A 10,964-nucleotide genomic window follows, 5' to 3' on the forward strand; every position below is an offset into this window, starting at 1 on the left:
GTCCACTATCAAGTTCCCGCCGGTCTCAAAATCCTGTCAATAAGAAGCACCTTCACTTTGAGATCCGGAATATGCCATGTCAAATTGCTCGGTTGGGCCTGCACAAGGACTTTTATGAAACGAATGTAATATAATATGCTACCAAAATTCTACACGATCTATATTAAGTTATGAATAAAAGGAAAAGCCAAAAAAAATTCTCAAAAGCTTGGTATGGAGAATAAAAATGAAAAAAACAAACATGTAAAAATGCCCAAAAAAAAACAAGAAAAACATCCATCCCTACAGATGAGCCATGTCGCCTGACCAAGACAAGCCATTTAAATCTTCAGCAGCTTAGTCCTTGAAACGACCTTCTCGGCAAACTTGGTTATGGGCACCGCCTCCAAGACTTCGAATAGTACAATGTCGGCCTTGATCTCCCGCTGAAGCCAGTTCCTAAACTCCATGGCGACCAACGAGTCGACGCCATACATGTACATGGGCCGGGAGGTGTCAACCTCGGAAGTCGGGATGGATACCACCGCCGACAGCCTGTCCACCAGTCCGTCGATCATGGCGGTCAGGGCCTCTTCGGTGGTCTTGGCCGCCGCCAGCTGTGCCGGCAGCGACGCCGAGGTCGACTTGTTACCCTCGGCGCCTGCGTCGGCCGTGGCGGCGTCCGAGCTCGTGGTTGCCAGGTGGCCGAACCGCGCCTCGGCCAGCCAGTCCGGAAAGGGGATCCCGGCGGCCTGGAAGACGCCGGCCGTGGCCAGGCCGACGGTGATCTGGGCGGGGAAATCGGGGGATCGGCCGCCATTGACGACGGTCTTGATTAGAGCGTGGAATGTCGGCTCCTTGATGCCCATAAGCCTTTCCCATTTGACCAGGTCACCAGCTGTCCCGGTTTCGGCCAGCACGCCGACGTCGAGCATGATACCCAGGTCAACGGCGCAGGCGTTCAAACCCAGCGAGCGGCGGTGGTGGGCCAAGGCGTCCTGGTAGGTGTTGCCGGCGGCGTAATTGGCTTGGCCACGGTTACCTATAACGCCGGACAAGGAAGAGAACATGATGAAGAAATCCAGGGGCTTGTCAGAACCAAAATACTCGTGCAGATTCCGCGTACCATCGATCTTGGGCTTAACGGTCGCCGTCCATTGATCAGCCGTCATGTTTTCGAAAACAGCGTCCCGGAGAACCATGGCCATTTGGAAAACGCCTTTAATCGGGGGTAGTTCGTCGCTACAGCTCTTCAACGCGGTGGCCAACGATGCTTGGTTCGAAACGTCGCCGGCGTATACTTTAACGTTGACGTTCGGCCGCACAGAGAGCTGTTCAACAATGGCTTTGGCCGCCGGTTGCGTCATTCCAGAGCGAGAAATGAATGCAATATTGCGGGCGCCAGAGTCGACTAGCATCTCCGCCAACGACCGACCAAGACCTCCCAAACCTCCGACTAGCAAATATGTGCCAGAAGGATCCAAACTCAGGGCAGTTCTGGGGTTTCGCAGTACTGGAACCTCATCGTTACTGTTTTCAAAAGACAGCACGATTTTACCACGGTGCTTGCCGTGCTGCATAAGTCGAAATGCGTCTTTGACCTTGTGGACGGGGATAACGGTTAACGGGGTCGGGGCATGGAACGTCCCCTCCCGGATGTGGTCGAAAACCTTGCGCCAGTTATCCGCCATGATTTCGGGATTACCGGAAAGTACTTCAAGCGGCGGGAAAGAGGTAAAGGTAGTCCCGGCACTGAAAGGAGCCATATCCAATCTTGTGTTGTCGTTGATATCGCGGTTGCCGATTTCGACAAACGTACCAAGGGGTGCCAGGCAATACTGTTTTGATGTTAGCAGGTAAGAATGCATATGGTGGATACAGCCAAAGCAAGGGGACAGGGAAACGGTGTTTACTTACCCAGGATTGCCGAAGAAGTTCGCCAGATAAGGAGTTAAGGACGCAGTCCACACCGCGGCCACCTGTAACACGCTTAATACCCATAACGAAGCTGGCGCTGCGCGAATCGAAAATGTGTTCTTTGGGAATACCATAGCGGTTGACGATTAGCTCCTTCTTGTCTTCGGAACCGACCGTAACGTAAATCTGCAGGTCCAGATGCCGAGCTATTTGGATAGCAGCTTGCCCAACACCTCCGGCAGCGGCGTGGATCAAGACGGATTGTTTTGGACGCAATTTTGCAATGTTTACCAACGCGTGGTAAGCCGTGGTGAAAACCACAGGAAGCGAGGCTCCTTCTTGGTAAGACATGCTGTCCGGTATTTTTGCGCACCAGATATCGATGGTCCGGACGATGTTGGAGTGGGAACCAAAAACGTGCGCACTAACACGATCCCCAACTTGAACGTTTGTTACTTTACTTCCCGTTCTGGATACAACGCCAGCGCCTTCAAATCCAAGGTGAGGATAATTGATCAGGCCCATGGAAATCATAACGTCTCGGAAGCTAGTTTTTCAAAACAAAAACAAAATTAGAAATGCGTTCAACAGTTGGAAGTTGTCAAAAGACAACGAGATTTCTTGAGAGTGTGATCAACTTACTTCATTCCAGATGCTTTAATCTGGATTTCGACCTCATTCTCCTTCAACTCAGCCGGCTCTTCTCTGGGACCAAAGTAGAGAGTGTCCAACAGCCCGGGCTTGGAAATGCTTAGTTTAAGAGGAAGTCCACAGGCTGCTATCGATTCCATATGCGTGCCGGTACCCTCATATGACGAGACTTGGGCGTTGAGGTTGTGGTCTTCAACAACCCTGCCAATCTTGAGAAAGCCTTGATCGTCTTGGAGGAACTCGGTTTCGTCAGAGACCAGTGCTTTGACTGCGAGAGCGGGGCCGTTGTCCAACGACGACATGTGCAGCACTTTAAGTTGCTGGTTGCCGAGCTCCCTCCTGGCAACCCTCAGGGCGCCGTCGATGACGTACGCCGACGGGCCACTCAACGCAGTCAGCCAGAGGAGGCTTTCAGCCTTGAGGACGAGCCCCTTTAAAAGATCAAAGTCGGATTGGGAAAGGCTGTCCATAAACGGGGTGTCCAACTCAAGTAGAGAAATGACATGTTTCACGGGCGCGGCCGATGCCACCTCCGGGCTCCATGTAACGGTGTCGGTCTCGAACCCCTGGTCCTGAAGAACTTGAGCCAACTGTCCAGAAAATGACTGCACTGCGCCATTTGGCGACGCTGGCTGGACGAGCAGAACCTTATCTTGGAAAGATGTGGTGTCACCGTTGACGGCAACGGGGGCATGGCCGTTCGTCAGTGGAGGAGTAGTGTGGCCATTCGTCATTGCAGGTGCAGCATGGCCGTTGGTCAATAGAGGCACAGTCAAGATGGTCGCAGCATCGCTGCCGTGGCCGAGAACGTCAACCTGGGCCCCCGGCAGCGCCGCCCTACTGAGCTGTTCATAGTCGAAGCCGAAGATGATCCGACCGCCAGGCTTAACATGACCCAGGATGTGATCAAAGATTACTCGGTCGTTGAGGCTCTGGCTGCTACCCTGACCAATGATAACGAGATCAAATTGTGTCTCGGCGGCTTTACCAGGCTTCAACTCCAAGACCTCGCCGTCAACATCAGGAGCTGGTGAGCCTTCTAGAACGGCGTATTTTATCTGTTGCGGCCGGGGATCTGCCACAATCGTCGGATGGATCGCACGGCTTTTCCCGTCCAGAACTTCGAGGGTAGTGGTGTTGGGAGACTGGTGGAGGATCATGGCAACAATCTAAGGCTCTTGTTAGTATCGAGTTTGCTCCCACAATGCAATGGTATAGTTCACTCACCTTCGCCAATCTTTCGTCTGGGGTCTGGCCTGTCGCGACCTTGACTAGATCCTCCCGGGAAACGAGGTCGAGAGAGTTTTCCCAGCGAGTTGAGTAGGCCAACCCCGGCTTAATGTCGGACACGACCTCGCCGCTGGTATCAGACCTTGCCTCGGCGGTGGCTCGGTAGCCGCGGATCTTGACGTAGCGCCTCGACGACTGGTCGTCGAAAATGTCCATGGTGGCGTCGATCTCGCCGATTCCATGCGCCTTGGCCGTCGTGAAGCCTTGGAGGGTGGTGCCGACGTCAAAGGGCAGATCGGCAGAGAACTCGAGCTCTTTGACAAAAGTGGGGATAAACAGCTCGGTGACGGGCTTGCCCGGCCCGGCATACATGGCGGCGAAGGTGGTTTGCACGATCGAGTCCATGGTGGTTGGGTGGATGAAGTGCGTGCGGCCTGGCTGCGCCGAGCTGTAAGTCTCGCCCGGGTCGGCGATGCGGATCTGGTAGACGGCCTCGCCTGGACGGTACCAAATCTTTTGCATGTTCTGGAAGGTTGGGCCGAACCCGAGGCCAGTGGCCGCCGCGTCACGATAGAAGTCCTCGACGGTTAGCTCGTCGGTGCAAGCGGCCGCGGCGGCCTGATAGTCAACCAGGGCTGAGCTGACGGCGGCTTCTTCCTCCCCGTCTCCGACGCCTTCGTATTCGATGCGCATTAAACCGTGGCAGTTCTCGCGCAGGGGCATGTCGGGACCGCCCGAAGATGAGATGCTGAATTCGAGCCACGCAGCCGGGCTAGAGCCGAGGGTGCCGAGTATATGTGGCCGGGTGTGTAGGACAAGTTCAGTGGCCCGCTCGTCATTGACGATGGTGGCCAGCCCAAAGGCCACGTCACGCAATTTAACGGAGCGTATAGTGCGTCCCGGATCGGCCAGTCTACGAGCTCCCTCCAAGGCCATAGCCACAAGACCGGCGCCGGGATACAATATGGCACCTCCGATAACGTGATGGCGCACCCAGCCCTCTTCGGCCAAATCCAAATAGCCCCTCCAAATGTGCTCCCCCGGACCGACTGAGGGCATTGGGGCGCCCAGGAGACTCGAAGGCGGGTAGTCCCTCATATTATACTCGCGGGCTATACGTGAACTCGCATCGAAACGTTTCGAGTGCTGCCACGGATACGGCGGCAGGTCGGTGAGCAGCGTCCCGGCGCCGTTAACCTGATCCATGTCGATGTCGATGCCGCGCGTGAACAGGTTGCCGGCCAGCGTCAACACCATAAGCTGATCGTCCTTACCGCGCGACAGCGATGACATGTGCTCGACGGCCTTGGCGTTGATAGTCGCGAGGATCTCCCCCACGCTTGATTTGAGCGCTCCGTGCGGTCCAATCTCAACTAGCACATCAACGGTGCTAGGGCCTTGACCCGGCCTGACCAGCTCTGCCAGAGCATCCGAGAAGAGGACCGGAGACACCAGGTTGCGTCCCCAGTAGAAGCCGTTGACGGCCTCGGCGTCCACTTCAGCCGCCTCCACGCTCGATACCATGGTAATGTTGCGGTCGCTACCGGACGGATGCAGCTGCGCCAAGGACTGCACGTAGTCGGGGAAGATTTTCTGCATATGGTTTGAGTGGTAGGCCACGTCAACCTTGAGCCGGGCCACGAACACGGACATGGTCTTGAGTTTGTCATGCAGTTGTTCGATGGCAGCCACATCACCAGAAATAGTAACGTTGGAGGGTGAGTTAACGCAGGCAACCGTCAAATACCCCGCGTCCACCTCGGAAATGAGCTCTTCGGCCTTTTCGCGTGAGCAGGCCACCGCGAGCATACCTCCCGTGCTTCCGTTTCTGCCCTCGTCCTCGATGAGGCCGGCGCACAACTTGCCACGAAGGTAGGCTACCTCGACCGCCTCCCGCGCCGAAAGGAAACCGGCGCAGTAGGCGGCTGCTATTTCGCCGCTCGAATGACCGACCACTTTTGCCGGTGTGACATTCCACGAGGCCAAAAGGTCCACCAGGCCGATCTGGATTATGGTGCACATCGGTTGACTTAACCACGGAGACTTGATGCGGCTGGTTTCGACCGGTTTGCTAAGTTCCTCGGCGGCATCCCATGGACAATCCAGGTCCTTGAGGTAGCTCTGGCACTGCTCAAAGCTGCGTTTGAAGACGGGAAATTCTGTTTACAATCATAATATTTAGCAGCCAGCGGGCACATAATGGGGGCAAGGATTATATAAAAGATCAACAAAACAAGAAAGGGAAAAAAAAAAAAAAAAAAAAAAAGAAAAACGTACCCATTAGTTTCAGACCCATCGTCGCCCACTGGGCGCCCTGGCCGGTGAAAACAAAGCCGATGCGCCCTGCGCCGCTGGCCCTTACAGCCGTGTCGGCGGTCAGGGCGAGCAGGTTGGCCCGCAGATCGGTAGGCCCGCTCGCGATGCAAAAGGTCTTCCACGGCAGACGCGACCGTTTGCTACCAAGAGTGTACGCGAGGTCGGCCACGGGAGAGGCTTTGGCCGAGTGTTTGTCGAGGTAGGCCGCCAGCGACCGTGCGACCCGGACGACGCCGCTGTTGTCCCGACTGCTGACTACAAAGAGCCGTTGCTTCTTCCGCCCCGTGGACTCCTGGCCGCCGCCGCCGCGCCTCGGGGGCGCGCTATCTACGATGACATGTGCGTTGGTGCCACCCACGCCAAAATTGTTTATGCTCACACGCCTAGGGCCCCGCGTGGCCGGCCATGGCATGAGCGTCGTCGGCACTTTCAAGTTCCATTCCTCAAAGGGTATCGCCGGGTTTGGAGTTTTGAAGAAGACCTGCGGTGGGATTAGGCCCTTTTCCAGAGCCAATATGGATTTGATGAGTGCCGCGACGCCCGAGGCGCTTTCCAAATGACCAATCTAGACAAGAGAAAATGGATGTTAGTCAAAGCATACAGCCAAGGACCAACGCTCAAGAGAAATCCGGGGGAATAGATAGACAAAAAAATAAGGTAAAAACATACGTTGGGCTTCACACTGCCGATCACCAACGGCTGCGACTTCTTCGCCGCGATCGTCTCGTAGACCGCCTTCGTCTCTAGAGGGTCGCCGACCTTGGTGCCAGTGCCGTGACACTCGAAAAATTGGGTATCGGCCACGTCCAGGCCCGCCCGGCTGTACACCTCCCTGATCAACGCGGCCTGACTTTCGGTGCTTGGGGTGGTGAACCCCTGTGTATAGCCGTCTGAATTAATACCGGTGCCCCGAATGATGGCGCGAATGGGATCCTTGTCGCGAATAGCGTCGTCGAGACGTTTGAGCACCACAATTCCGCAGCCCTCACCGCGACCATACCCGTCCCCTGACGCATCAAAGGACTTGGAACGGCCCTCGGGCGAGCTAAAGCCCATGCGATTCAAGAAAATCAGCATATCAGGGTTCAACATCAGATTGACGCCTCCAGCCACCGCCATATCCGTCTCCCCCGTAAGGAGCCCCTGGCATGCCACGTGGATCGCGGACAGGCTGGAGGAGCATGCCGTCGAGAGCGTCATACTAGGGCCCTTCATGTTATAAAACCATGACACTCTGTTGGCGGGCATCTTTTGTATTGTTTTAATCGTTAGTCACCGGGTGTGGTCGGCACTGGACGCGAATCAAAAACTAACCTCGTTGGTGAAACCAATGGCCGTGTATCGTGGTGCCGTCTCGGTGTCCCGGACGATGCTATCTCTGTAGTCTGTACCGCAAGTTCCGACGTAGCAACCGGTTTTGGACCCAGCCACAGCCTCCAGGGTCAGACCTGCGTTTTCCAGAGCCTCGTAGGTCACCTCCAACACGATGCGCTGTTCCGGCGCCATTGATAACGCCTCGGCCGCGTTGACATTGAAAAACGGCGCGTCGAAAGCCATCACGTCCCTCTTGAGGAAATGTGATTTCCTGCTTGCCGTCGTCCGTGATTTACTGCGCCCGGGGTGGTGGAAGCCATCTGTGTTCCATCTATCACCAGGCTCGGAAAGGGTGTCTACATCGTCGTTTCAGTCAATGAGCCGGCTCCTTCTCGGCTTGGGAGGGACAAAAGCAAAAAAATACCTCTTTGTTCCAAAATCACCTGCCACAGTTCCTCTGGGCAGGATACATCGTCAGGCAGGCGACATGCCAGCCCAACAACGGCAATAGGAGACGACATGGCCTCGGTGTCTTTTGAAATATGGTTATGGTCGGTTTGGTATAAAGAAGATGAGCTGAGGGTGGGCAGTTATGACTTCATTTGCCCGTTTCCATATAAATACGCTTTACTTGGTGTCGTGTGCCTTTATGAGCAAAAGATGACTCCGTGCTAGCGAGAGGATATCATTATAGACCAGAGTTTTGGGTGCGTATTATTTTTCCCCATGGCCTTTCCCAGTCAAAGTTCCGGAAACCCACTGTTCTCCGGCGCTGGAATCTCGGACATGGGTTTCGGAAGCGATTGAGTTTCACATACTTGCTGCGGACGTGGGGCCGGATTGCGCCTACGGAGCATGTCTCTACGGCTTACGCGGTAATTATTCATGTAAGGTTATGTGGGTACTTTCTGTAAGCAACTTTTACTTCTACTGAACTCACTGACTGACATTAGTCATTGACGGGAGCAATCGGTTTTGACTGTTTTCGTTTATTGCGACAAGATCCCACCGGTCTTGCACCGACCAAGTCCGGTACAGGGACTCCTTGGCCGACTAATCTAACTACTGTTTTTTTCTTTCCTTTTTTTTTTTTTCTTTCTTGTTCTCTATGCTACGGAAGTTTTTTTGATACTCCCTTTGCCATTGCATAACTTTAGACCAATTCATCAATACACGAACCCTGCCATGCAAACATGACTGATTTTGTCGGCTCTCAAGATCGCCTGGTACTGGTGTTTGGCGACCAGACAGATAGTATATCCGACACGCTCCAGCTTCTCTACTCGCAGGCACCAGCCAGCCCTTGGCTACAGCTATTTTTGGGCAGGGCAACGTCACTCTTGCGAGATGAGCTGAGCGCGTCCGCTTTTCAGCAACACTTGGATGCTGATTTCACAGATTTGTTGCAATGTGCCGAGAAGTTTTCCGCAACAGACAGCGGCTTGACCACTGTCTTGGTGACGACCGTAAGGGCCGGTGTTCTGATACAGTGAGTTGTCCAGAATCCCTGTAGAGTTGGTTGCATCTTGGCTCACCGCATTTGTCTAGGTATGCCGCGTCCAACCCTGAAATGTTCTCCTCGCAAGTTCCCATCTGTCTGGCGGCTGTCTGTGGCGGCCTGCTGAACGCTGTGACCTTTCCAACCGCCCATGACATGTCCTCGCTGTGCCAGGCAGGGCTTGATTCGATCAGACTTGCAGTCCGCCTCGTACAAATTATCGGCGCGAGAACAAGGGCGGTATATGATGGCCCCGGCAGATGGGGTTGGTATGTTTCTGGTATAGACGCTGCCCAGTTGCAGTCCATCCTGGACGTGTATCACGAGGCTCAGGTGCGTGCACAAAACTCACTTGCCCATAATCGCAAGTCATTTACTAACAGCTAGGGAAATCAGAGTACGGCTCAGGATCAAACGCTCAGAATAGCGGGCACGGGCCTGGAGGAGTCGTGGCATACCGTCATCGGCCCGCCGCCCGTCCTGCAACACTTCTTCAGCACCAACCAGCAGATCAAGGACCTTCCGAAATTCGAGTTGCCCATCAAAGGCTACGTGCATGTTGGCCCAGCCGCTACCGACACCGAAATGGAGCAGATAATGGGTGGCATGACTAGCGTGCACGGCGACTTGGACAGCACTGTCCCTCGCGCAAACGTCCAGCTGATATCATTGGGGGAGGGCGGCTTGCTCTCTGCGCCGACGTGGAGGGGTCTTTTGTCGCTGGTGGCCCGGGAGATACTTACCCAGCCTCTAAACCTTACCCGGGGGCTGTGCGATGTCAAGTCGACCGTGGAGGATGCCGGTCAGTTGAGGGTCTTGTGCGCTGGGCCTTCAACTCACATTCAAACTGTGGCTGCATATCTGGAGTTTGAGTGCGACAAGGAGTTGAGCGTTGAGTATGAGCCACAGATACCACCGCTGGACGATCCGGAGGTGGTCTCTATCGAAATCCCGGAGGTAAAACCTATCGCAGGGCGAAGTACCTCAGGAATTTCTGTCACTGCTGCGCCCGGAGATGATGGCAAACGGCCAACGACGTCAAGTGACACTCGGGCTCAAATAACCCAGATGCCGAGTCCAGCTCCATCAACAACCTCAAGCAAAACCACACTCAGCAACTCCGAGGTAGCCACTGCAGCATCGGTTGCGAAACCAAGTGGAAAGTCCAAAGTCGTCTTGCTGCAAGGCCGCAAAGCATCCGGGCAGACGCCGCTCTTTATGTTCCCCGACGGCACAGGCAGCGCCCTAACGTACATGTACCTGGGCCGGCTCAGCGATAGCAGACCTCTCTACGCCTTGGAATCTCCGCTCCTGAACCAATCCTACAACCCCATTGGCGGGGTCGAGGAGATCTCGACGCTCTTCAAAGAAAGCATCATCGAAACTCAACCCAGCGGGAAATTCCTCCTGGCGGGATATTCCCTGGGAGCGGTCTACGCATACGAAACGGCGAGGCAGCTGATAAACGACGGATATGAAGTGGAAGGCCTAATGATTTTCGACATGGCCGTCCCGCTGCCGCGCACCGACCTCGGCTTGCCGCCGTCGGCCATAAACTTGCTACGGCCCCCGACCATGCTCAAACCACCCCGCGAGGGCGAAGCCCACATGGCGGCGATGATACGCATGGTCGCTGAGTACAACCCAGAACCAATGGCGCCGGGCAGCCGTCCGCGGCGCGTCTGGCTGGCCTGGTGCCGACGCGGTGTGGCGGAGCGGTTGACTCAGGACGTCCGCGAGGAGCTGAGCCAGACTGGCCTCGCCACGGAGGCGACGGCTGGTTTCATGGAGGATCCGGCCGTCGGTGTGTTGGGATGGGTGGTGCCGCCCGGAAAACCACTGGGATGCAATGGTTGGGACAAGCTGGTGGGTGAGGTCAAGTGCACTTCGATTGATGCGGATCATTTCACTCTGATCGTTCCTCCTGGGGTGACTAGGTTTCAGAGGGCGATTAAGGATGGGTTGGCTTACTTTACTGAGGATTAATTATTACGGAATTAGTTATGAATTTCATTTATTGTTCTCTATTATTTTCGTGCGTAGGGGGCGGCTTGCCTTG

At 55.1% G+C, this 10,964-nt stretch overlaps 2 protein-coding genes across 2 annotated transcripts; one reads left to right on the plus strand and one right to left on the minus strand.

Moving 5' to 3' along the window:
• Positions 1 to 320: 320 nt before the first annotated feature.
• PgNI_02065 (uncharacterized protein) lies at positions 321 to 7,928 on the minus strand (the record flags this gene model as incomplete). The annotated part of the gene is made up of 8 exons (XM_031122133.1): positions 321 to 1,817; positions 1,897 to 2,443; positions 2,539 to 3,716; positions 3,775 to 5,936; positions 6,055 to 6,658; positions 6,763 to 7,341; positions 7,408 to 7,763; positions 7,832 to 7,928. The coding sequence occupies 8 exons, from the start codon at positions 7,926 to 7,928 to the stop codon at positions 321 to 323; spliced, it is 7,020 nt and encodes a 2,339-aa protein (XP_030986195.1).
• Positions 7,929 to 8,600: 672 nt separating this feature from the next.
• PgNI_02066 (uncharacterized protein) lies at positions 8,601 to 10,891 on the plus strand (the record flags this gene model as incomplete). Its single annotated transcript, XM_031122134.1, has 3 exons — positions 8,601 to 8,896; positions 8,956 to 9,238; positions 9,302 to 10,891. 3 exons carry the CDS (start codon positions 8,601 to 8,603, stop codon positions 10,889 to 10,891), a joined length of 2,169 nt encoding a protein of 722 aa, XP_030986194.1.
• Positions 10,892 to 10,964: the final 73 nt, after the last annotated feature.

The sequence above is a fragment of the Pyricularia grisea genome (genome assembly GCF_004355905.1).
Source record: "Pyricularia grisea strain NI907 chromosome Unknown Pyricularia_grisea_NI907_Scaffold_1, whole genome shotgun sequence".
NCBI lineage: Eukaryota > Fungi > Ascomycota > Sordariomycetes > Magnaporthales > Pyriculariaceae > Pyricularia > Pyricularia grisea.